This window comes from Phoca vitulina, unplaced genomic scaffold (genome assembly GCF_004348235.1).
Source record: "Phoca vitulina isolate PV1807 unplaced genomic scaffold, GSC_HSeal_1.0 scaffold2, whole genome shotgun sequence".
NCBI classification, from domain to species: domain Eukaryota; kingdom Metazoa; phylum Chordata; class Mammalia; order Carnivora; family Phocidae; genus Phoca; species Phoca vitulina.
Window position 1 is genome coordinate 57965166 of NW_022589705.1, and position 26595 is coordinate 57991760.

A 26595-nucleotide genomic window follows, 5' to 3' on the forward strand; every position below is an offset into this window, starting at 1 on the left:
GGGGGTCTTGTCTCTGGGAAGCCTTCCCTGACACCCCAACTCCCTGCTGGCCTATGTACATCCTTTGGACTTCACAGCTCCCATGAGTTCCTTCATCACAGCACTGGGCTGTTGGTGTCTTTCCATGTCTCTGATACTTCCATTAGACCAAAGTGTCTCAACCTCAGCACTTTTGACCATTTGGGATGGATAATTCTTCACTGTGGGGCCTGTCCTGTGCACTGTAGGATGTTTAGCAGCGTCTCTGGGCTCCATCCAACAACCAAAAATGTCTCTAGATATTGCCAAATATTCCCCACAGGTCAAAATCACCCCTTTTGAGAAGCCCTGCTTCAGAGTATGAATTACCAGGGCCTGGGACTGGTCTTGTTCTCCTCCAGCACCCAGAGCAGGCCTGGTCCAGGTGAGGTGCTCAGTGAATGTGACCCGAATAAGAGACAGCCAATCTCCGAGCAGAGACCCGAGAGTGGGACTCAGAGGTCAGGGCTCCAGGATGTGCCGATGTCATGGGGTGGGAGAGTCTCTCCTTTCCTTCCCCTAAAGCCACTCCAATCACCATCCCCCTTTGTTCTTCTACCCTCCCTGTGGGGGAGGGGACACTGAGGCAGGCAGGAGACTTGCTCTGTGGCCATGAGGAAGCCACTTCACCTCTCAGAGCATGGCTTCCCCACCTATAAAATGTGGACACAACAGCCTGTGTGAGTCTGTAGATGTTGACCGAGTCAACAGTGAAGGCCACGCTCATCTTGCCGATGAGTCGCACAGAGCCACAGTGTCTCCCATGAGGAAACACTCACAGGGAGAGGTAAGCCACGTGGCATTTATAGGGGCATGACTGTGGCCGTGGCCACCCCTGAGGAGGGCTGGGGGCTCAGGGACATCACTGCTTCAAGGACATCTTCCAGGAGCCCAGGGCCTGCATGATCCAGGAGCGCCGCTGGTGGGAAGTGGGCAGGTTCTCACAGCTGGGGCTCCAGCGGTGCGTGGTGGCCGGGTCGCACACCCATGAGTCCCCGTGCGGCAGTGGCCAGGAGTTCCGCCAGCAGCTGGCCAGGATGTGGTCCTGGGCCTGGGCCGCGTAAATGCACACTGATGCTTCTGGGTCGTGTCTCAGGTTTTCCAGAGCTGGGTCACAGGGAGGGGAAAGGCCGCTTGTTAAGACCAGGTCTCCACATAGGTCTCACACTCATCCTTCCTTCTCACTTCTGTGTCTTGGCTCAGGCACTCTGCTCAGCATCCCCTCATCTCACCTTCCTCCCAGCTCTTCAAACCGTTCCTGCTTTTCAAAGCCTGAATCAAAACTGCCTCCTTCAGGAAGCCTTCTGGGACTGCTCCAGCCTCAGGCTCCCATCCGTTTCCCCAGTTACAAAATTAATCTGCCCCAGTAAGAGTCTGAACTATTCGCCCTGCACGAAATGGTTTTGGGCTTATTTTCTAGTCTGGTTTCCTAGACTGTAAACTCCCCTAGGGTGGGGCTGTGTATTCTGTGTCTTGGTAACCCCTTAACACTACTCACTGTGGATAAAGACTAGCACAGTTGGGCTGAGCTGAAGCCACTTGCTTCGAGACCTATCTCTTCTGTTTCCTGTCACCCACTGTGAGCCCACTCATTCTCTCACCGGCCCCCTGAGATCTCAAAGATGCAGGGTATGACTTACCTGCTTTAACTTCATTCAGACGGTCTTCTGTCATTATGCTCTCCATGCAGGGGACCAGGGACCCTTGAGTGTAATCCAAGAGGTTAGTGCATCCACCTCCTGACTCTGACCCCCACCCTCAGACCAGACCTCCTAAGAGAAACTCTCCCACCCTTCTTGAGTCCCACGAATGAGGACATAAAAGGAGAACTTCGTTTTGACCCTGGGACAGATTCTCTACGAGGGGTCCTGGGAGAGGTGGCAGGTCCAGAGGGCAGGGATGGCACCAGGACAGGGACAGGATCTGGGCTGCAGCTGACTCTGACAGTGGTCCCTTACCCAGGCTGGCCCTCAGTGTCCTGATCTGAGACTCGGGGAAGTGCTGCCTCAGCTGCCCCCCTTCTTCAGGTAGTTGGAGCAGCATTCATGCGAAGGACACAGTGCCTCGCATACCTTTCAGGCAGGTGGTTGGTGGGGCCCTGGAAGGCCTGAGACTCTGCTCCTCGGCCACATTGTCCAGCCCTCCCCCGCTCCCTGCCTGCATGCCTCGTTCCCAAAGCACCTGCAGGTCCTTGAATGTGGCCTGCTGTTAGGCCCTTCCCACATTTCTCTGCCGGGCTCATTCCTATTTATCCTTGACTATTCGGCTTAACATAATTACTTCTCCAGGAAATCCTTCCTGACCCTGCACCCAAACTCGGTTAGGTGCCTCTCTGGGTTCTCAGAGCACCTGAGTTTCCCTTCATCTGTATATACTGTGATATACCTTGTGACCTATGAAGCGCTCCCACCAGACCCGAGGTCTCCCGCTTAGATGCACTCGAGGTGGGCAAGCGGGAAGGGCAGTCTCTGAGGATCTTAAATCACACGCACAATTGTATGCATGTATGCATTTTTCTAGGGAAAGTGTTCATAACTTTCTTCAGGGTTTCACGAACGCACAAGAGGTGAGAAATCACTGCATCGGGCAGGGGGTTGTACGGGGATGGACACCGCTTCTCCTCTGCTTGGTTTCCCCAGCACAGGCCTCTGACTCAGAGAACACACTCAAGTGTTAAACACTAACATTTTTAGATGTGATTAATTTGGAGCAGGATTTAGAGAAGTCAGCGTCTAGGAAATAATGTCACTCTGTGTGAGAAGCTGCCTCTGAGCAGGCCCCCACAGTCTGAGGGATGCCCCCGGTCCTGGGCATTGCTCCTCTGTCCCTGCCTGGATCATGTTAACAGCACACGCGCCCCACCCCCACCCCTGCCATCCACATCACCTCCGGAAGGGTTCTCTGTTTCTCTAGACTAGGCACAGTGCCTGACACAGAGTGGAGCATCAAGCAACGTTTGCTAACTGAACCAGTGAATGGGTGCATGGGTGACTGGACCGATGAAAACCACAAGTGAATTGAGGAAAGGAACCAAAAGAAGCATCGCTTTTCAAAGTGGGGGATGGGAAGGTCATCCTCTCCAAGCTCCTGGGCAGTGGGGTCTCTTGGTCCTGGTGAAGAGTGTGTGGTTATTTGGGGGAGGGGAGAGCAGTAGCTGGGAGGAGATATTCCCACATGCCATCAGAAGGCTCTGGGCTAGAGTGGGGGATTCTGAGTGAGGGGAATCTAGTTGTTTTTTCCCCAGAAAGGCAGAGGTTGGGATTATGGGAAATGTGGAGTGAGCTATGTCGAGGGAGTACCTTGACTAGCCAGGCTTCACGTTTTTAAAAAGTATTCTCATCTGATCTGTGAAACAGGAGTTAATCCCCATTTTACAGGTGAGGAAACAGGCTCAGTGGCAGTAAATGACTCGGTTGGGGTCACATGGAAAGGGGATCACGGAGCTGAGATTCTACTTCACTCTTTCTACTGCACAGCTTGGCCCCTCCTGACACAGTCAATGGTAGGCTCCCGCTGGGCCTGGAGCCATGCTGTACTAGCGGTGGGAGGGGCGGGCAGGAAGCAGCAGTCCTGCTGTGTACAGTTGCCAAGGTTGTGACCTGCACAAGGACTCCAGGCTGGATCCACCCTGTGGCCCAGTTCCCAAGCAGGGATTTTAGAGGAGGGAAGACCTTTCTAATTTGCACCATGACTGTCTGCTGGCCAAGCCTTGAACCCAAGGGAGGCATTTCCCAGGTGCCAGAAGGACTGGCAGCTTCCTTCCAAGGGGAGGAAGCAAAATGGAGGGCAGGCAGAGTCCCAGCAGCAAAACTAGTTCTGCCAGGTTACCTATGAACATGACTGAGTACTTCCGGAGGGAGGCCCGGGAACTCTTGGCATACTCCAGGCTCTGGCTGAGGAATGTGAAGGTGCTGTCTTGGTGTGTAGTCACCTGGGACAAAGAGAAAGCCCAAGAGTGCTGGCCCTCAGGGGGACTAATCGCCCATCCACCCTTCCCAAAGCTAGGAATGGTGACCCTGTCAGGCAGCCGAGCCCTGGTTCCTCGCCTCCTAAACTTCTCTGCCACCCATCCTGGCCTCCACCTGAGGCCCCCAGAGGCCAGGCCTCATCTTCTCTTAGTGGATTGCAACAATCCTTTCCATGGTCTTCCTGCCTTGAGTGTATCCTCTTCCAGTCCACCCCCTGCTGCAAGTTGAAATAAAGTTCTAAAATAAGAAGTCCAGCCAAGTGAGAATGGACATGGCATGCAAGGGACATGATGGATAAGGAGACAGGTCTGATCAGGGTGAAGAATTCAAGTTACAGTGCAGTGAAGAATAAATTAGAGAGTTAGAGAGGTCTTAAAAGTCCTTAAAAGCCAGACAGGAATAAGGCTTACTTATGCATCAGAAAGTAGGAAGCCAGAATCCATTCTTGATAGAGCAATGACAAAGCAATGTTTTGGGCAAAATAGTCTGACGGTGGTGTTCAGGATGAGTTTGATCAAGTAGAAACTAGGGGGCAGGCATTCTGCTAAGAGGCTGTGGAGGGAGATGAAGAAGAATCTCATACGATCACTCTCCTGTTGACAATCTGCATGTCAGGGAGTAAACTCTGGGCCTGGCATCAAAGCCTTCATGATCATGCTCCCCTGCCTCAGTTTCCACCAATGCCTCTACCTGGTATGCACACTCTGCTCCAGTGCCAGGATGTGGCCCGGCTCTCCCCAGCTCTGTGCCTGGTACAAGCGATTGCTCCCGATTGGAGTGCCCCTCCCTCTCTTCTTCATCTGATGGATCCCTCTCATCCCTTGAGGCTCAGCTCAGAAGCCACCCCTTCCCTGAAGCCTTTCACAACTCTCAGACAGAGCGGCTCTCACCACTCTTCACGTTTCTGCAGCATCTTGCACAGCCCTTGTCATGTCACCTATGACATTGTGCTGTGATTATTTATACCTATCTCCCCCACCAGATCCAGAGCTCCCCCAGGAGAAGGGGCCAGCTCACTCAGCTCCGAGTCCGCAGCTTCCTGGACACAAAGCTTGGTGTGGCAGAGCTGCCCAGAAAGCACTGGATGGATGGATGGATGGATGGATGAATTAATTAATTAATGGGTTACTGCCCCCCCCTTAAAGCTCAGGCTAGAAGTTGACCTTCACATGAGCGAACCTGTTGGTGCTGGATAGAGCCAAAACAGGGACTCTAGAAGGGCCTAACACAGAGGTCGCAAGCCCACAGCCCACAAGCCATGAAGAGTTGGCAGAGCAGTGGCCAGCACAGTGTTTTCAACAAGCTCAATTGATTGCTAATTAATGTCTTATAAAAATCTGCGTCTCTAGCTTTTCTTGTGAAAGCAGAGTTGCTGGCAAGAGCGGCCTGCACCGTGGGCAGGATCACCCACTCATGCTTGCAACAGGGCCTGGCCTCCATGTTGCCAGAGGTCCCACCACCTCTGTGTCACCCGTGATCATTTTCCACCCGTTCCCTGGTCGCTGGAGGTATTTGAATTAGCGCCCTGGCCAAACACCGCCCCTAGGCCTCTTTTTCCCTCATGAAATGACGGGAATAATGTTAGACCCTGGACTGCAGAGGTTTTGAGCATTACTGATAGTGGTGGTGTCCAGCCCTTTTCTTAATCCTAGGAACCATCTGTGACTCTGCATATTTTCGTTAGATTGCTGTGGGGGGTGCTGGCATGCCCCACCCAGGTCTCCCTTTGGTGTGAAGGATTTCTCCCCCAACACTGAGGACTGCCTCCAAGGAAGAGAACTGCCGACCCAAGGTCACGTCCCTTTCCCAGGGTGGCTGGCATCCAGTAACAAATGGACACGGGGGTGTAAAGACCTGGCCCCTGGCCCCAAATGTGGGGGATCTCACTGCAGTGGTGGCTGAGACCTCCCCCAAAGCTACACTGCAGCTTGACCTCTCCTCCTGTCCCTGCCTTCCCTTCCACAGGGGTCGATCCCAAGGCCGTGCCCAAATAAACCTCCTGCATGCTAATCTCTGTCCCTGAGTCTGCGTCCTGGGGCGCCTGTGACAGCAGGGTAGGTAGGTGGAACTTAGAACAAAGCTTCCCAAATGGTGTGCAGAGGGACTGGGCTGCATCCTGCAGTGTGCATTCCATGGAGTACGGGTGGCCTGCTCCTACCTCAGGATGCCCTCACGTGTTACCTAGAAAGGGGGTTTGGTGGTTAAATAAGTTTGGGAAACCATGGATCAACAACCATAGAACATCTCAGCACAGACCATCTCAGAGCCTTTAGTGAGCCGAAGGGATTGAAAACCCCCAAGAGGAAGATGGCGAGGCAGTGTTTCCCAAACTTATTCATCTTAGAGCCTCTTTTCTCCCCTGTGGGGCATTTCCTGTGGGGTGGGTGTCACAGAGAATACACCCTGGGAAATGCTGATGCAGAACAGGGAACCAGTGAAGCTTCTGAAACAGGGAAATAACATAGACAGACTCGTGTTTGAAGCAGACTGCTCTGGTGGCCCGAGTGGGAATGGGATCGGAAGAGATGAGGTTCAAGGCGGAGAGAGCCGGAGGTGGCTGGATCCACAGCCCAGCTGGGAGATATCTGTGCCCTGAACTAAGGGCAAGGACCGTGGGGACAGGAAGCGAAAGAAAACAGATGCGGAGATGTTTAGGATATTTCAGATTGATCGATTGTGGAAGGTGGGGGAGATGGAGTCTAGGGTAATTCTAGGTTTCTGCTTTGGGGATCTAGAGGGACAGAGCAGAATTGAAATGGGAAGGCCATCAGCTCAGAAGAGGCATGTCGAGCTTGAAGCATGTGTGGGTCAGCGGGGACGTGTCCGGTAAGCCACCGGAGAGGGACACCAGAAGTGAGAAGCCAGAAATGCAGATGAACGTCCAGGAGCCAACAACGTGTGGGTAATAGTGCAATTGCCGGTCAGGATGCTTGTGCAAAAAGAAGGAAGAGGAAAGGGGAAAGCTTTGCCCACCTCCAACACGCTCGTCGGGAACCACTGTGGTCTTGAAAGCACTCACAAGGTACTTGCATATTTTGGCCACCGTCTGCTGCTGGTTGTCCCAGGACTTCCGGCTATAAGCTCTTTTTGGCAATTCCCATGCCATGATGCAAGAACAGCGGAACAGGGTCTTTATACATTTCTGGGGACCAATAGGAAGACAATACCAGAGCTGGGGAATTCCAGGACAGCCAGAACATCTTCCAGAAAAAAAAAAAAAAAAGGGTTTTGTGAAACTGAATTCTAGAAAAATCAATTCCTATTTGAAAGGCACAAGTGAAGTTGTCCGTTTTGCGGAGGAATTCTGACATGGTGCCTTTGGAACACAGGCTTGTCCATAATGGATGGTTAGTGATTCTGGCTTGGTTTCCATAAAGGGAGGCTCGGCCACAGGGCCCGCTGCCTACACACACTCACCTGGCTCACCTTGGCGTTGCCCTCTTGCATGATCAGCAGCAGGGGCACCAAGGTGCTGATCAGCTGCTCTTCCACGGCCGGGGTGCAGGGCGACCGCAGCTTCTGGACCACCTTGCCGTACAGGCTGATGCAGGAGGAGCGCACGTCCTCTCGAGACTGGGGCAGACCCCGAGGCTCAGGCATGCTCCCTCCTCCAAGGGGCTGCCTGGGCCTCTGAGCCCCACATGGAGGCATGCGGCACTCATTCTGGGGGACCCTCCGGGCACAAGACACACAGAGATGGAGCAGGGTGGAGGCCACCGGGTGGGGCTGATCTGGGGCCAGCGCCTCCCTCACTGGAGCCTAGCTCTGGACTTCTGCCCGCTCTCCCCAGCCAGGGCCCCCTGCTAACCTAAAAGGTGCCTTAGTGCCAAGTGGGAAAATGCTCCCCTCTGCTGGAAGCATCAAAAACACGTGCCCCCCTCTAGGTGGGCCAATTGCAATGAGGCAAGTGTCTGGCGAGACTTGATTACAAAAGAACTCTCTCTGTGAGAACCGATCAGAGAAGGATCTTTCTCGGTGCAAAAGACATGGGCCAGTTGGAACAAGGTGCCCCTTCCCCTGGGGCTGACTCCGCTCTGCCCTGCCTCAGCAGGCCACCAGAACTATAGCAGCCCCCAGAGTAGTCAAGAGCCACCCTCCATGGGCTGCCCCCCAACCCTCGCACCCTCGCCCCACCGTGGGATCCCTTACGTCGCTGAAATGTGGCAGCAGGATCTGCAGCATCTCCACATAGACCGAGCTGTCCATCAGCTTCCGGTCCTGCCCCTTGAAGATGGTCTTGAGGTTGTGGGCCGCCTCCACCACCAGCAGCCCGTCCATGCTCTTCAGGCCCTTCACCATAGAGGGTAGGAGGGCCTGCACCTTGGCAGTCTGTGGGGCAGGACCATTGGGATGCGGGCTCCTACCTGACAGTAGGGGCTGACAGGTGGGAGACCCAGCCTCTGATTCACTAAGATGAACTTGGTGGAGCACGTGCTGCCTCCAGGCCTTTGGTTATGCCATCCCACCTGCCTGGAATGCCCTTGCTCAAGCTCTTGTTGTCCCCAAAGTCCTCTTTGGCCTCACTGACTCCTTCCGGGTCTGGATACCTGAGGCCCTTTGTTGCCACCCCTTGTTGGCACTCGGTAGAGGACCTGCATTGTTAGTTAGCTTTCTGAGTCTACATCCTGTCCCTTCATGCCTCTATACCACGAGCCGCAACAGTGCCTGGTAGAGGAAAACAAAGCACTTTTTTAAAATGTTAAGATGTACCAACAATCTGGGCCTCAGTTTCCTATCTATAAAATAGGAATAATTACCGCCATCCCCAACCCCTCCTAGACATACTGCCCTCAGGGTTACTGTGGAAAAAAACTGGAGTAGAAACTATTTCAAAAAGAATAAAGTGTATAGGGAATCATTAAAGGCTATTCACTTTACAGATGGGGCAACTGAGGCAGGGAGAGACAGGGATTCCAGCATCTGAGAGTCAGTGATGGCCAGGCTCCCTCCTTCCTCCAGCTCAGGGCCTGGCTGGGCCGGGCTCTCCTCTGCCCTCTGCTCACCTTCTCAGTCCTGCGGGCCAAGATGACCAGGCCTCGGATGGACAGCACCTTCATGATGGGGTCCTGGTGGTTCAGGCCTTCTGCCATCCGCCCGAGAGAGTACTCCTCCGGGATCCGCCGCACCTGCTCCATCTGCAGAAGCTGTGGGAGTAACAGGAATTACTCCCTGAGCCAAGGGCAGGGCAGCCCCCTGTCTCCCCATGCACCGCTAGTGCTCGCTGGATGACCAGGGGCTGAGTGTGGGGCATGAATGATGGCTATCTGGTTAGTGCTGTCCGACGCAAGCCACGTGCATTAAGTTTACATTTTCTAGGAGCCACATTAAAAAGGCAAAAAAGAAATAGGTGAAATTAATGTTAGTAATGCCTCTTGACCCAGTATATCCAAAGTATTATCATTTCGACACGTAATCAATATAAACATTATTAATATATTTTACACTCTGTGAAAAAAATTTTTTGAACCAAGTCTGAAATGTGGTGTGAATTTTAAACTTAAAACACATTTCAATTCAGACAGACACATTTCGGGGGCCGAATAGGCCCCATGTGGCTTGTGGCTATCATATTGGATGGCACTGGTTTAGTTATGACAGCCACTCACTCCTGTCCCCACCCAGCCGTCAGTGTTGGTGACGCTGAACTCTGTCCTCTCTGCCTGGCTTCCCTCTGCCCACTGTCCTCAATGAGCTCCTCTGCTCAGGACTTTAACTGCTGTCCCTAGGCATGTAACACCCTAGTCACTGTCTCTAGTCTGTGCCGCTGTCCGGAGCTTCCGACTTGGAAAACCAACAGTTTGCCAGACATCTCTGCCCGATGTCCATCACCACCCGATGTCCATCACCACCTCATAGCAAGGCGGAACACATCACTCTCTAGCTCAGAGCCCCCGTGCCCCCCACTGCCTCTCACCATTGGGCCCAGCTTGCCTCTGGGGCCTCATTCACTCCATGTCCACCCTATAGCCCACACTCTTACCACCAACCAGCTTCTAACCAAGCTGCCCATTGCTTGTGGAATGATCCAGGCTGTTCTGTCCTCTCTGTGCTGGCAGGATGCCCTTCTGCAAAGGCGCCCACCTCCACTCCAGTCCCAACTCACCTTGCATGGCTCCATCTAAAACTCGGCCCCCCTTGAAGCTGTGTTTGACCATGCCCCCAGACCTCACCTCACCTGGGTGGACTGCCTCCTTCTCTGGGCCCCTGGGAGCCCTGAACATGGAAACCTGAGTGCCCCTATCTGCTTAATGCATCTGCCTCCTGCATCCCCCCGGGGCTTCCTTGAGGACAAACACTGACCGTTACTCCCTGGGTTCCTGTTACCTGTTACAAGCTCTGGGGGAGAGTGTGTGCTTAGGGGACACTTTGGTGCAAGAGTTCAGGTCCAACATGAAATTCAGTTCCTTTCCTCCTTAGAATTGCCCTTCCTCCTGTGTTCCCATTGCCAGGTCTAGCACCACCACCCCTCTGTTGTCCTAGCCTAAATCAGGCATCACCCCCATCTCCTTCCTCTCCCCGCCACCCTCCCACCCACAGCAGCCAACTCGTCTTCAGTTCCTGCCTGGTCATCCTCATAAACACTTCTCTCATCCATTCCCTGGCCTTACCGCTACTGTGACTACTGAGACCCCGAGTCAGTAGGACAAGGGGAGAGGGCCGGGCAGAGGGGCAGGGCGGTGGCCCAGAGGGGGAGGAGGCAGTAGAGGAGAGGCTCCACCCACCGCCCTCGCTTTGCCCAGCCACACAACTGGTACCCAGGCCCGCTCGGCACCAGTTTCCGGCCTGCACACTAGAGATGTAGAGAAGAGTACTGATGATAATCAATAATAATAATAATAGCAATATAGCTGACTCACAGGCGATGCTTCCTAGATGCAGGCACTATCCTAAGAGTTTTACGTGAACTCATTTAATCCTCATCAAAACCCTTGGGGCGCCTGGGTGGCTCAGTCGGTTAAGCGTCTGGCTCCTGATTTCAGCTCAGGTCATGATCTCAGGATCGTGGGATCGAGCCCCGAGTGGGGCTCCAAACTCATCTGGGAGTCTACTGGAGATTCTCTTTCTCTCTCTCCCCCTCTGCCCCTCCCCCTGCTTGCATGAGTTCTCTAGTGCTCTCTATTAAAAAAACCCTATGAGATGGGCAATTCATTATCCCCATATTGCAAATGAGGAAACTGAGGCACAGGCAGGTTCCAGGACTTGAGGTCACACAGCTCCCTTGAGTTCCCCTGCCATTGGGAGCAGCAAGCACACACATAGACGATCACAGCATAGGTGACTGGGGAGGCCGGGGCGGGATATGTGAGCTACGTCAAGGTGCCACAGTGACTGTGGTGGGCCTGGCTCTGGCGGAGAGCAGCCCACCTCTTTTGGGGAGTGGGAGAAGGACTGAACCTGGCTGAGGATACTTGCTCCAGGGAGGAGGGCCACTGCTCAGAGTTCCAGGGGAATGTTTGGGAAAGGTTAAGCCTAGCACCCCTGACCTTGGGGTGGACATGGGAATGTCCTCTGAGGTCTGGCAAGGTGCCACCACCACCATCCCCCCCAAGAACCACAAGTGGTAGCCACTCACAGACTTAAGAGAGAAGTGGCTGACTAGAAATGAGGATCCAGTCGGGCAGACCTAGTCGGAATCTCTCTGGACTGACTCCTTGAGCATGCCCCTAGCTTGCCCTGCCGGAAGTGACACATTCTACTGGTGCCTGCAGGGCCAGGCCAAGAGTTCATCAGGGCACTCACTCATCCATCCGCCTACTTGGGGAGCTTTCAGGGCTGGGGCTGGGGATGCAATGCCAACACGACATGGTCCCCCCTCCCCAGACTCACAGTCCAGCTGGAGAGGCAGAAAAGATGCAGGAAATGCCTGGAAGGCCATGCTGCCTCCTGTCCATCTAGCAAACTTTACTCACCTGTCAAGGCCCAGCCCAGATGGCACCTCCTCCAGGAAGCCTTCCTTGACCTTCTACTCTCCGAGCAGAAAGTGAGCCTCCTACCTCTGAACCCCACTGTAGACCCTGATGATGGCGCAGACCCCAGCATGACAACCAGCAGGTCACATGAGACAGCACAGGTGGCAGTTAGGAGAGTGGGCTTTACAAGGGTCCACGGACAGGTGAACAGACCAAGTGTGGTAGATACATACAAGGGAGTATTACGCAGCCTTAAAAAAGAATGAAATTCTGAGCCCTGTTAACAACATACACGAACCTTGAAGACATGATGTTGAGTGAAATAAGCCAGACACAAAAGGACATATTGTATGATTCGGCTTCAGTGAAACCTGCAATGGCAAGCTCATAGCGACAGCGCAGAATGCTTGTCGCCAGGGGCTGCAGAGGCCCCCTGGGGAGGTAGTATTTCATGAGACAGTTTCAGTTTGAGGCGGAGGCTGCACTGGGGAAGGAAGATGAACAGTTCTGTGGATGGTGTTGCCGGCTGCATGGGCGGTGTGAGCGTACTTCATGCCCCTGGACGTACACTTAACCTTGGCGAAAATGGTAACTTTTACGTTATGTGTATTTTACCACAATTCTTTCTAAATTAAAGAGAGAGAGGCAGGGAGGGAGAGAGTGGGTTTGAGAACCCAGGAGTCTGGGTTTGAATCCTGAGTCTGCCACTTACGAGCTGCGTGGCCTTGGAAAATTGATTTAAATCTGTGCCTCAGTTTCCTCCTCTAAAATGGGGGATGAAATGGCATCTGCATCATAGGATTATTATGAGGATTAAATGAATCAATATGGGTAAAACTCTAAGAACGTGCCTGGAAGATAGTAACTGCTCAGCTATTATTGCTGGTGGGTCTCCTCTTCTGGGTCTGACCCTAACCAACCTCCTGATTCATCTCTCCCAGCACCCCCTAGTACCCTCCACACACTCATCTTAGATGTCACTTCCTCTAGGAAGCCCTCCCTGATGCTCCCACCACCACCACCACCTCAAGTCTCCTGTTCTCCCACCACAGCATGGACTGCCCCCATCAGAGCACAAGTAACTCTATGGCACCCCATTTCATAACTGGGACATCCTCTGGCTTCCCTGTCACACTGAGAATTCCTTGAGGGCTGGGCAGAGTCAATTTCATATTTGTACCTCCATCCTTGTATCTCTAGTCTGGTGCTCAGCACATGGCAGTGCCCAGCAAAGGTTGGGGCTTGCCTGGGCACGGGGGGAGTCTGGAAAGAGTAGAATGGGGTGAAGGGGTGGAGAGAGGAGCAGCAAATGGGAGATCCAAAACTCTCCATTTTTAAGTACTGTTTGCACAGGAGAAATGACCGGTAATGTGAACTGAGGTGTGTGCTTGGGAAGGCCGGAGAGGAGCCTCGCCCAGGGCCCGCTGCCCGCTCGGTACCTCCACGTAGAAGGCGGTGGCAGTGATCTTGTGCTTTTCGTCGCCTCGCTCCAGGAGCGGGATGAGCAGGTAGAGGATGCGGCACAGCTCCTGGCACGAGTAGTGAACCATGGCCCTGGGGGTGAGGAACGGTGAGCAGCCTCAGGCTCTCCAGCCCCAGGGGACCTGCTGGGGGTAGGAGGGCCTGGCCTGATACCCTAAAGTCTGAGCAAGTCAGAGGCACCTGGGTTCCTGGGTTTCCAGGATTTCCCACCTGGACAGGACCTCAGAGGCCATCTAGTTTAACTGCTTTGTTTTACAGATGGGGTACCTGAGGCTCAGAGTGGAAAAGCTTGCCCAAGAGCGCAGAGCATACAGCTCTTTGCACAATGCCTAGAGCATAGTAGGTGCTCAATAAATGCAATTGTATCCTGAGACCCCTGGGGACAGCACCATCCTGGGCACTCAGGGTGCAAGGTTAAGGAACAGACTGTTCCTGCAGGAGCCACATCATCAGAATCGAGATGCCCCTTCCCAACCCCATGGGAGGCTGTGTATGGGGGCAAGGGAAGACCCCAGTCTGGGTCAGCAGGTCATCTCCCAGCATTGCCACTTCCTGGCTGTGTGACCTTTGATACACAGCTGTCCCTCTCTGAACCTTGGCATCCTGCTGTGCAAAATGTGGGCTGATAATCCCTGCCCCACCAGTCAGCATAACCTGTGAAAGCTAACCTGTGCTGAGCCCTTCCCATATACCAGGGGCTGTTTAAAGTACTTTAACCCTCATCCTAAACCCTGGAGATGGGTCCTATTATTATTTCCACATGACTGAGGGGAAAACTGAGACACAGAGAGGAGCAAGAACTTGCCCTGGGTCACACAGCTGAGAGGTGGTGGGCTGGGACTCGGACACAGGCCGACCAGCCCCAAGGCCACACTCTGAACTACTCGGCTATGCCCCCATGTCTGTATGAGTGTAGGAACTAAGGTCCCCATACAGTGAGAAAGGTGCTTCGTAGGGAAGCTAAGTGCCCTGCAGTTGCCAGCACTGTCCCAGCCACAGTTAGTGCCCACGGAGGGTGCGGCCACCCACCGAGGTAGACCATACCCCGCCACTTAGAAGAGGTGATGGACTGCGGGAAGGGTCTTGCCCAGAGAGAGATGCAAACCGAATCTCTCCCTCCGCCCACCCCCTGCACCCTGCTGTCCCAGCCTCACCTGGCCAGCAGGGACACTCCCCGGTGGTGGTTCTCCGCCTGCTCCAGGAGTTCCCAGCCGCCCTGGTCCTCCAGAAAGGTGGCCTCATACGAGCAGCCCATCCTCAGCAGCAGGGTTTTCACCACTTTGACCACCCAGCTGCCGAGATGAGGGGGCTGAGACCTCATGCCCCCCGCCCCCCTGCGGGCCGGGCCTCCCTCCAGCCAGCCTCCCATCTGGCCAGCTCCCATCTGGACAGACAAGCTTCTCTGGGCCGGGCTGATCGTGAGGTAGCAGTCATCGGTGTATCCACCAAAAGCGGCTTTTAAAAAATTATTATTGGCTTTGAGAAAGAGAGTCAACAGAGGCAAAATTCCGCCAAATGGTGCTTCATCCTCCCTTTTCTCCTGAGTCTCTTTCCCTGGAGGGAGAGGTTGGAGCCAGGCCTCCCCAGCACCCCGGGGCCTACCTCCCTCTCTCCCTGTGTGTGTGTGTGTGTGTGTGCATGCGTGTGTGTGTGTGACTTTGCTGGTCCAGGACTGTAACTGACAGCATATGTCTCAAAGACCCAGGGAGGGAGAGAGGGAGGCAGGCTCCAGGTGTTGCCCACCCTAAGAGCCTGGAGCTTGCCCTCCCCGACTCTCCCTTCCCCCACCCATTCCCTTCCCCACAAAAACTGAATAGCTAAGCTAAGATTTATATGTTTTCATTAGGAGAAGGAAGGTTCTACCTTCCATGTCAAGCATCAGCACCTTTAACTAAGACCAAATGAGCCACCTGTGTAATGTTCTCCTCCGTGACTTGACCACCCTCCTCTCCCAGTGTGTCCCCATCTCCAGGAGCAGCCAGTCACCTTCTCACCACCTGGCTTGGGGACAGCTCTGGGCTCAGGAACTCACAGGCAGTGATGTGACTTAGAGGTTTCAGACAGTCGCAGCTTTTACCCAGACCTCACCCACCCGCTCCCGGTGTGTGCAAGCTGAGGAACTCGGAATCAGGCTAAAGCTTTTGGACACAGTGCCGCATCATTCCTAGTTAGGTCACTCCACTCTTCCACCATTTCCTTGATCGGGCTCCAAATTTTAACACAAATGACCCTACCCATCTTCCTTCCTCCCCACCCCACTCCCAAAGATACACCTCCAGGAGCCCCAGACAAGGTCTGCGCTGCTTTGTAAAAAGGCGGAGGTGACAGTGCGGGGAGGAAGGCTGTGGGTGTGGCGCAGGCCCTATGGCTCCCCCAAACGCCCACTCTGCAAGCTTCTCCACCCTCACGAGCGCCAGGGGAGTCAGAGGTGGTGCCATGGCCCTGGCACGGGGTGTCCCACTGGGAGGCGGGGTCCTATTTGGTCCTTACAACATACCTGTGGGGCAGGAATCACTTACCCCACTTCATGGGCAAGCACACCAGGCTGCCAAGAGGTTAAAGTGGTTTACCCAAAGGACAAAGCCCAAATGATGGAACCAGCACCCAAATCTGAGATGTTCTGACTTCAAGCCCAGCCTTGCAACTGCTTGCCCTCAGCCCCTCCAAGCATGCCTCCCTGAGCATCCCACACAATAGAAGCCAAAGAAGAAAAGACTGAGAAACTCGACTGCATACAAACTTAAACCTTCTGAAGGGCAAAGACCATAAAATAGTTACCGGTTAAGTGGAATACACGTGACAAAGAGTTAACATATATATATGTAAATATATATATGTGTTATATATTTATATTAATATATAAAAAGCTCTTACAAATTAACACAAAAAAAATCTCAACAGTCCTATATAAAATTGAGCAAATGTTGCTCACAGAAAAGGAAACACAGGGGCACTGAGTGGCTCAGATGGTTAAGCATCCCATTCTTGGTTTTGGCTCAGGTCATGATCTCAGGGTGGTAAGATGGAGCCCCGCGTGGGGCTCCATGCTCAGCACAAAGTCTGCTTGAGATTCTCTCTTCTCCCTCTCCATCCCCCTCTGCTCCTCCCCCGCTAACGCGTGCACTCGCTCTCTCCCTCTCAAATAAATAAAATCTTTAAAAAAAGAAAACAGGAAGGGCATTTCAACCTCAACCTCAATCATAATAAGAGAAAATCAAACTAAAATGACAGCATTTTTTTTCAACTTTCAGATCAGTGAAGATATAAATATCTTCTGTTCCACTGTGCTGGCCAAGGTGTGGGAGACGGCCATTCTCACACCCTCCTGGTGCAGTGACCTCTGGGGGAGGCCATGTGGCAAACTGGGTGCTTGAGGGGGTACTCCATTTTCCCCTTCATCATTCACTGGTCAAGAATATTTTCTACCACATATCCCTGTCCCAGCTCACTATTAAAATGCAGAAACCCTTCGGTGAGCCCAGTCTCCTTTCAGGAATTTGTCTTACATTGTACAATCACATGTGTGCATAAAGACATATAAATGAACTCACTGCAGCTTTGTCTGTAAGTGCAAAGTACCTAAACCAAGAGGATCCTGGTTAAATAAATTATGGTACACTGGAATTCCACTCAGAGAGATAATATGTGGCTGTTAAAAATAATGAGGCGGCTCTATATGTATGTTCTCCTAAGATATAGTATATGCTAAAAGCAAAAGTGTGTAACTATAAAGTACGCTACTATTGGTGTAAAAATAGAAACAGAAACGTGTGCTTATCTCTATATCAACCACCTGTGGAAGGGTATGAAAGAACCTGGTTGTTCTGGGGAGGCTCATTGGGTAAGGAGAGGAAAGGAGACTCACTTTTAATGCCTTCTGAGATTTTTACCCATGTGCATATATTACCTATACGGGTTAATAATTAAAAATAAAATGGTGAGGGGCGCCTGGATGGCTCAGTCGGTTAAGCATCTGACTCTTGATCTCAGCTCAGGTCATGATCTCAGGGTCGTGAGTTCAAGCCCAGCATGGAGTCCACTTAAAAAATAAAATAATAAAATAAAATAAAAGACCTCAGTGTGAGACAGGAATCCATCAAAATCCTAGAGGAGAACATAGGCAGTAACCTCTTCGACATCGGCCAGAGTAACTTCTTTCAAGACACGTCTCCAAAGGCAAGTGAAACAAAAGCAAAAGTGAACTTTTGGGACTTCATCGAGATAAAAAGCTTCTGCACAGCAAAGGAAACAGTTAACAAAACAAAGAGGCAGCCCATGGAATGGGAGAAGATATTTGTAAACGACATTACAGATAAAGGGCTGGTATCCAAGATCTATAAAGAACTTCTCAAATTCAACAGTCAAAAACTAATAACCCAGTCAAAAAATGGGCAGAAAACATGAACAGACACTTCTTCAAAGAAGACATACAAATGGCTAACAGGCACATGAAAAAATCCTCAACATCACTAGCCACCAGGAAAATACAAATCAAAACCACAGGGGCGCCTGGGTGGCTCAGACGTTAAGCGTCTGCCTTCGGCTCAGGTTATGATCCCAGGGTCCTGGGATCGAGCCCCACATCGGGCTCCCTGCTCTGCCGGAAGCCTGCTTCTCCCTCTCCCACTCCCCCTGCTTGTGTTCCCTCTCTCGCTGTGTCTCTCTCTGTCAAATAAATAAATAAAATCTTAAAAAAAAAAAAAAATCAAAACCACAACGAGATACCACCTTATACCAGTTAGAATGGCAAAAATTAACAAAATGAAACAACAAATGTTGGCGAGGATGTGGAGAAAGGGGAACCCTCTTACACTGTTGGTAGGAATGCGAACTGGTGCAGCCACTCTGGAAGACAGTATGGAGGTTCCTCAAGATGTTAAGAATAGAGCTACCCTACGACCCAGCAATTACACTACTAGGTATTTACCCCATAGATACAGTTGTAGTGAAAATAAGGGGCACACACACCCCAATGTTCATAGCAGCAATGTCCACAATAGCCAAACTGTGGAAGGAGCCAAGATGCCCTTCAACAGATGAATGGATAAGGAAGATGTGATACTTATATACAATGGAATATTACTCAGCCATCAGAAACGATGAATACCCACCATTTGCATTGACATGGATGGAACTGGAGGGGATTATGCTAAGTGAAATAAGTCAAGCAGAGAAAGTCAATTATCATATGGTTTCACTCATATGTGAAACATAAACAATAGCACAGAGGACAATAGGGGAAGGGAGGGAAATCCAAAGGGGGAGAAATCAGAGAGGGAGATGAACCATGAGAGACTATGGAACCCGGGAAACAATCTGAGGGTCTCAGAGGGTGGGGCGGGGGAGGGCGTAACAGGGTGAGGAGTATTGAGGAGGGCACATGTTGTGATGAGCACTGGGTGTTATACTTAGCTAATGAGTCACTGAACACTACATCAAAAACTAATTATGTACTATACAGTGGCTAACTGAGCATAATAAAAAATAAATAAATAATAAAATAAAAGGTGGACCTTGGATACAAATCTAATACAAATTAGTACGTCTAGGGAGGGAGGAGGAAACATGAAATTGTGAGCTCCTTGGGGGAAGGCTGATTCACTGCTGTTGTCCAGCACCAGGCAGGCCTGACACACACACCAAATAGCTATTGTGCAAATTATTGGCTCTCCTAAAAATATGCTGTTTTCTCTTTTAGTCCCAAAGCTAATTTCTACCGGTTAACTGCCCTCAAGATTTTAGGAAGGGCCCTTGCTACGTGGCCCTCCCCCAGCCAGGGACAGCAGGACATACCGCACGGGTACGAAGAGGGAAGGCTGAGTGTCCTTCTTGGCGTCCTTGCGGAAAGCCATGCGGCCAGGCAGGTGGAGACCGATGTGGTAATGGACCTGAATGAGCAGGGCCAGGAGCAGCTGGGGGTAGATGCGCCTCACGCGGCCCACGCAGCTGTTGACCGACAGGAGCTCACACAGGCCGCTGGCTGCCTGGGGGCAGAGCAGGGGGCTGGCTGGAGGCTCCTGGCAGGGGCCCAGGCTGCTTCTCTAGAAGGTTGGACCTGGATCTTTGCTCTTCTCTGGCTCAAACTGGTAGAGCCCAGATCTCTCCACACCGCCCCCCCCCCCGCCACCGCACCCCAACTCCTGGCTCTGTGGGTGAGCCCTACACCAGAACAATGGCCTGCCTCTTTGTGTTGACACAACCCTGGAAGAATTGGCTGGAGGGCTCCTCTCCCACCTTTTGTGAGGTGGAGTCTTGATCCCATTGCGCAGGTGAGGAGACGCGCTTAGAGGGGTGAAAGCACTTAGCCCTGGTCACCTGGCCCTTGGGAGCAGAGCTGGGACTGGAACCCTGGCTTTCAGACACCAGCTTCCACATGCCCTGCCTCTTCCTCATTCATAACACAGGCACGGAGACCATGATGGGGCACCAGTTGTCCCCTCGCTTTGGGCCATTAAACCAGGCCGCCCTCACTGCCTCCCCTGGTGCCCAGCAACCAAGAGAAACAAATCCCAGCCTTGAGTGGGAGCCAGGGAGGCCCAGCCCTGGACTCTGGCACTCCACGCCTACTGATCACTCCCTGCCTTTTCTCTCCACGACTCCCCACACCAGCTGTCCCAAGTCCCGGGAACTTGGCTTTATTGGCTTTTGGCCCACCATGCTCCCTGGGACCTGGTGTGCTCATTGTCCAACCTCTCCACCTGCCATTCATCTCTGGTCCTGGCCTGGGCCTGCCTCCCGCCCCGCCCACCAAGGCCTCTCTAACTGGCAGGAGGACAATGCAGGGGCGGGGGGCGGGGGAGATGATGAGCTGGGGTCACGAGATTGGATAGCTCATTCTGGCCCCACCACTCCCTGGCCCTCTTTGGGCTTCAGATTCATTCATCCTCTGTCAAGGGGGGTCAACGGTCCTTGTCCCGCCAGCCCCACAGGTGTGGTGGAGAGTGAATGAGGGGAGAGGTGAGAATGCTTTACAAAGAAGTGACCAAGATCTGTGCTCCCATGCTGCTGGCCCAAGGGAAGAGCATTTGACTGTGAAGTGACAGAGCCCACAGCATGTTCCCAGGGAAATAAGTGACACAATGAGGGCTGGATGAGAATGATGAATGGCAGTTATTTATACTTTACAGCCTAGGAAGCCCTTTCACACACACTATTTCACTCTTCTGAAAAGGGAAGATAGACAAGGCAGGACTCATTACCGCCCATTTTACAGATCAAAACACCAAGGCTAGAGAGGGGGAAGTGATTGACTGAGATTATATAGTGAGGCAGTGGCAGAGCTAAGATGAACCTCTTGGACTCAAAGCCTTTACGTTTTTCAGTAAACCAAAGATAATGATTGTATCCAAAAAACACAGTCTGTGCTGTAGAGAAAAGTCTCTAGTGATGTGCCATAGGGCTCTGCTCTTGGCTCAATCTTGCTCACATTGTTTATCAACACCATGAGATAAAAATTAGTCCGGGCTGTATCTATGCTCAAACTGTACTTGAACAAAAGCACAAATGAGTGACTCAAGAATACACTAACACACACTGATTGAGAGAGGAGAGGATGAATGACCAAATCAGGGAAAGAATGGAGGCTCATGCCTTATTTGTAGACCTCAGTGCTGGGGGAGAGAGGCAGAGAGACCCAGTGGTGAAGCACAGGATTCAGAAGTAGGAGATCTGGGCTTGAGCCCTGGCCCCACCACTCCCTAGGTCTGTGACCTTAGCTAAGGCCTGGGATGTAACTGAGTAACAGTGTCCACCTCTGTAAAGGGGTTACCACCCATGCCCCCACCCGCCTTTATTCGCTTCCCTCCACCCGAATGTCTTGCTCTCTGCTGAATCCCCAGAATTCATGAGCTTGCCTGGCACATAGTAGGTGCTCAATTAATGCTGTTGAATAAGTAAATCAGTCCAACAAAACTTTTTTTGAGCATCTACTATGTGCCCGGTATATGTCAGACATTGAGGATATCATGGTGAGCAAAAGAGGCTCAGGCACTGAATCCATGCATCTCAGAGATTACTCAAATGACCCCACAAATTGGTGTCAAATCAAATCACAACTGGGGTAAACTCCTCCAAGATAAAGTATGTGAAGCAGAGTGTAATATGCACAGATTTGATCATGTCAGGGAGATAAGAGAGGGCTTCCCTGAGGAGGTGATGCTTGAGCTGAGAGCTGAGGGATGAGTGGAAGTTAGGTTAGCGGAGAGCAGTCAGGAGAGGGAACTACATGTGCAAAGGCCCTGTGACAGAGAGAGCATGGTGTGTATGAATTTCTGACAAAGAACAAGGCTGGAGCCATGCAAGTAAGAGGGACCATGGAGTGTGGTAAGGCCCGAGAGGGGCGCAGGGCCTTGCAACACAGGTAGGAACACTGTGTTATTCTCAAGGGGAATGGGAAGCCATTGAAGGGATTGAGAAGAGCAGATGTGCATTCTCCAAGATTTTTTGGCTGTGGTACAGATTGGAGGGGCTGGAGTGGAAGCAGGGAGATGAGCAGGGGTATTATCCAGCTGGCTAGGGCCAGGATGACAGTGACAGAGGCAGAGAGAAATCTGTCCCTCTACCCAGTCACCTTCCTGCAGTCAGAACCGCCTTTCCCTCTGTGTTCCCAGGGCTGAGCTCGGAGCCTGGCAGAGAGCACGTAAACATGTTCCGTCACTAAATGAATGAATGAGGTACCTCATTTTATCTTCACGACCACCACATAAGCCAAATCTCCTCATTATCATTCCATTTACAGACGCAGGGGCTGAGCCTCAGAGAGGAGAAGTGACTTGCTTGGGTCACAACCTAGTACCCGTAGCCAAGTCTGTTCTCAGACCCAGGTCTGTGAGTCCCCCTCCCGGACTGCCCCCCTCCCTGTAAGCAGTAGCACCGTGGCATCCAGTGGGTCAGAAACAAGAGCCCGGAGACAAGAGCCCAAGCCACATGACTAGTCCCTGGCAGAGCAGGGCACTAGAAGCTGGGCGTGCTGAGCTCCACAGGAGGGGAGGACGGGGAGCGCAGGACAGGGCGGCCAGGGGGTAGGCGAGGCGGGTGCTCACCGCGAGGGGCACGATGGAGGCCCGGCCCTTCTTGGTGAAGGGCTTCTCCTTCAGGCTGGTCAGGAGCAGGTCCAGGAGGTCTCGGACATCACAGCTGGGCTTGCGCAGGATCAGCTGCCTCCACATCTCTGCGCCATTGCTGGGGGGCGGGGGGGTGGAGATGGTTAGTGGGGACCAGGGTGCTGGGGCCACCCTGCCTCCCAGTGGTTTGGGGAAGCAGAAGGGAAGATGCCATCAAAATTCCATGTGTGCCAGGGAGGAATGGTCCAGAAGACACTCTCTAAGAGGCAGGGGGCTAACAAATATTGAAAACCCTATTTGCCAGGTATCATGCCATGTGCTTTATACACAATTTATTCAGCAAATATGGAGCATCTGCTGTACCCCAGGCATTAGGCAAATCTCTGGGCGTATAGATGTGAACAAGATATTCAAGACATTCAAGTTCACTGAACTCTCAAATGACCCTCAAGGTGGGTTATTATTCCCATTTTACAGATGCGGAGTTGAGGCTCAGAGAGGTGAAATCATTAGTCCAAGACATCACAGCTAATGAGCTGCAGAGTCAAGAAGTGACCAGGTCTGGTGCCTTCAAAGCCAGTGGTCATTCCTCTATACCAGGGGGCCCCTTGGGGCCTGGACCTTACATTTGTCACATAATATCAAGGAGTGCCTGCACCTGTCCCCATACAAGGCAGTACTCCAGGCAGGGGAAAGCCTCTGGGCCAGCCGGCCCCAGCCTGTGGGCATTCCTATCAACTGTGCGGAACTGAGAGCACTGAGAGGCCAGTGGTGCACGAAAGGGTTAACGGAACCCCTTGCCCCTCTGCACGAGCATTTGAACCTTCCATTAACTTGCTAACTCTGTTCCCTTGGAAACCTGATAAAGATAGTATGTCAACTATGTTGCTAGGCAACAGTGCCTATGGTAAAAATGACCCAATTGGTAAATTGCATCTGGGCTGGGAGGAACTATAAATTAACTATAAGAACCGAAGAGGACGCTGTAGCATTGAGCTTCCCAGGGAGCAGTGACTCTTGGGACTGGGCTTGTTCCCATGGGGACCCCAGAAGCAAAGTCTGCAGATCTTTTGTAAGAGAGAGCAGTTCTTAGGAGACATTTCAGCCAGGGCAGCCCCTACCCCTCTCACCGGGGAGGCCCAAGAGTCCAGCTCTTAAGCCCAGACGGAAGACTAGGGCATCCCGGGCACAAGATGGTAGGAGGCCATCTCTCTCGGGCTCACGCAAGCACCGGCGTGGCACCTGAGAGCCGGGCCTCCTTCCATCTTGTCCCGGCTCTGTCTGGCCTGCTGCGTGGGCTGCCACAAGGACTCCTGGGAGGAGGAGCCCCTGCCCCTGCTCTGTCCTACGGCCTGAGCGACTCCAATGTCAGGTGTGGCCCTGCCAGTCTTGTGAGTCTGAAGGTTTGGTGATTCCAAGAAGAACCCTCTGGGGGGTGGGGGGTAGTGTGGCCAGAAAGGGTGAAATTCTTCCAGGTGGGAGCACGGGGACGTGTCCCCTGGCCCTCACGTTCCCAGCCGGTCTCCCTGGCCTCTATGAGTGACTCCAACTGTCCCCTACTAGAAGCACAGCTCATCACCCAGCTCGGCACGATTCTGCATGCGCTCTCGTACAACTATCTGAAGGTGTGGGCCATATACTTGCTGCCTTGTTCTGCTCATTCAAAGGTGTGGGAGTGTTTCCTGGGCTGGGAGGCTGGAGCAGTCAGTCTGGTCTCTCTGGCCACAGTGCCCTCTGCCCATCAGACCACGAGCTCCCCTAAGGCTGAGAGCAGGGGGCATCCTCCCGCACCATCCAGCCCTGGGCAGGCACTCAGCTTAGCTGGCTACATTGCTTGTCACAAGCAGCCATCTGGAGTGGGAAGCATGCAGGGAGTATTTCCCCCTTTTGCCTTTGGAGGAAAGTGAAGCCCAGAGAGGGCAGGTGAACTACCCAAGACCACACAACAGCTGGAGGCAGAGTCAGGACCAACACTCAGGCCTCCTTTCTATGGCCTCCTTAGGGCTCTGGGCTTGGAGCTGGTCAAATCTGAGGTTAGGTCCTCATCCTGTTGCTTGCTCACTGGGTGCCGAGGACAAGGAACTTCACCTCAGTTTCCACATCTGCAGGGTGGGGTTGTTGTACTGAGGGAAGGGATTAATGCTCTGCACAGACACCCAGCGGTGCTTCGGAAGTGCTTAATGGTTTTCATAAGCACCACAGACCGTACGGAAAAGGGGCCAGCTGGGAGGGCCAGGGCCTGCTCTGGGTGGGAGGACAGGTTCCCAGCCCAGGATGGGGGCTGCTCCAACCCTTTGAGGTATGGTGGCGGGAGCCCCTCCGTTGGTACCTGTCCAGCGGGAGGGGGCACATGAGCAGGGCCACAACCACCTCGGTCATGAAGGAGCTGGCCAGGAGGGAGACGGGCAGCAGGGCCACCTCGCGGGCCCGCGGCTCCTGGATGTGCTTCAGCTGCACATAGATGCCCTGCATGATCTCTGGGATCTGGGGCACAGCCAGAGTGGCCGTGAGCAGCCAGGCGGCCAGTTGGAGAAGCCAAGGCAGGCATGGGAGAGCAGGGAGAGGGGAGGAGGAAGGAGGTGGGGGTGGCAGGATAGAGGGGCAGGGGAGAGAGAGAGAGAGAGAGAGGAGCCAACAAGAGACAGATGAGGGGGCGGGCAGCAGCGCACCTGCTCCTTCCCTGGGAGACAGCCAATGGTCCTCACTGCCTTCCCCACCCCCGCCCAGATCAGTGAGTTCTTCCTCACCCGCAAGTAGGAGGCACCTAGAACTCAGCCACCACCACCCCTGCCCTGCCCCAGTGCTTAGGGGCTCCCGCACCCCCCACCCTGCCGCTGCCAGACGGCTGGTCTCATCCCTGGGGGCTCTCCCAGCTCAGCCCCTGCCCCCACGGAGCCTTACCACCTCCAGCACCCTGTGGCGGTACCATTCCAGCACCGAGCTGAGCGTGACCTCTGAGGCCAGCTGCATCATCTCCCCAGAGTCCTTCCCCCGGGCCTCTGAGCTGCCTTTCAAGCCTTCCAGGGCTGCTAGCAACAGGTCCTTTACCTGCTGGGGTCCCAGGAAGTCTCCAAACTCCTGAAACAAAGGCACAGAGATACAGACACCCGTGGACGGACCCCAAGCGAGCCACCACCAGATACATGCGGACGTCAGCAGGGCAGGCCGTGCAGACTCTGCGGGGCTCCAACCCTTTGGGGAGGAGCTACAGAAGAAGGGGAGACATGGCCCCTGCCCCCAGAATGGGATAACATGCTTCTGGGCAGGGACCAGAGGAGGAGGGGGCACTCAGGGTGGGCCTGTGTGGTTGGGGAAGGCTTCCTTAAAGGGGACTTGAGCCTGGAAAGATGGAAGCGGGGGAGAAGACATTAGGGTGGGCTGGCACTGCCCCTCTCCCCCGCTCCCAGGAAGGCCCCGAGCTGGTGGGCAGCGGGCGGTCACCGCAATCACGCGCAGAATATTCTGGCATGGGCTGACAGGGTTGTAGGGGCCCAGGAATCTCTTGTTGCTCTCATATAGCTCCTCCTTATTGGTCTCTTCCTTCTCTCTGGATCCTGCAAGAAGAAAGCCTCAGTGAGGCCTGGCCACACTATTTTTTTTTTTTTTTAACTTTTTGTTAAACACAGATGGAGGAAGTGCACAAATCATAGATAACCAGCTTGGTACATTTTTACGGAATGAACACATCCAGGTAACCAGCACCTGAACATGAAACAGAACATGATCAGGAAACAGAACATGATCAGCATCCCAGAGGCCCCTCTTTGCTCTCCCTTCCAGTCCCCTGCCCCCTCCCCCACCCAGGTAACCACTGTTCTGACTCCTAAACCCACAGGTTAGATTTCTTGCTGTTGGACTTTATGTGGCATGTTCTCCTGTGTGCCTGGGTTTCCCTCAACGTTATGTGGGGGAGATTCATCCACTGTTGCAAGTAGCATTGGCTCATGGGTTCGTGGTGCTGCATCATTTCCCATGGTGGGAATACACTACGATTTATGTCTCTCTCCTACTTCTGATGGACCTTTGGGTCACGTCCAGCTATTGGTGCTGCTATGAACATTCTGGTATGCCTAGTCCATGCCTTTTGGTGAATGTATGTACACATGTGTTGGGTATGTAGCGAGGAGTGTACTTGCCGGGTCCTAGGGTAGGCAT

General features: G+C 53.1%; 1 protein-coding gene across 1 annotated transcript in view; it reads right to left on the bottom strand.

Annotated features, from left to right (window-relative positions):
* Positions 1-826: 826 nt before the first annotated feature.
* The window catches only part of MROH7 (maestro heat like repeat family member 7), a 42451-nt gene continuing 16682 nt past the window's right edge, over positions 827-26595 (bottom strand). Inside the window, exons 9-22 of the mRNA XM_032416737.1 lie at positions 25882-25994; positions 25342-25518; positions 24770-24924; positions 22420-22558; positions 19172-19362; positions 14533-14670; positions 13336-13450; positions 8990-9130; positions 8136-8315; positions 7404-7559; positions 7006-7128; positions 3847-3949; positions 1659-1721; positions 827-1125 (exon numbers count right to left, since the gene is read on the bottom strand). Of these exons, the coding sequence (XP_032272628.1) occupies positions 881-1125; positions 1659-1721; positions 3847-3949; positions 7006-7128; positions 7404-7559; positions 8136-8315; positions 8990-9130; positions 13336-13450; positions 14533-14670; positions 19172-19362; positions 22420-22558; positions 24770-24924; positions 25342-25518; positions 25882-25994 (2039 nt within the window). The 3' untranslated portion in view covers positions 827-880. The remainder of the gene's footprint in view (positions 1126-1658; positions 1722-3846; positions 3950-7005; positions 7129-7403; positions 7560-8135; positions 8316-8989; positions 9131-13335; positions 13451-14532; positions 14671-19171; positions 19363-22419; positions 22559-24769; positions 24925-25341; positions 25519-25881; positions 25995-26595) is intronic.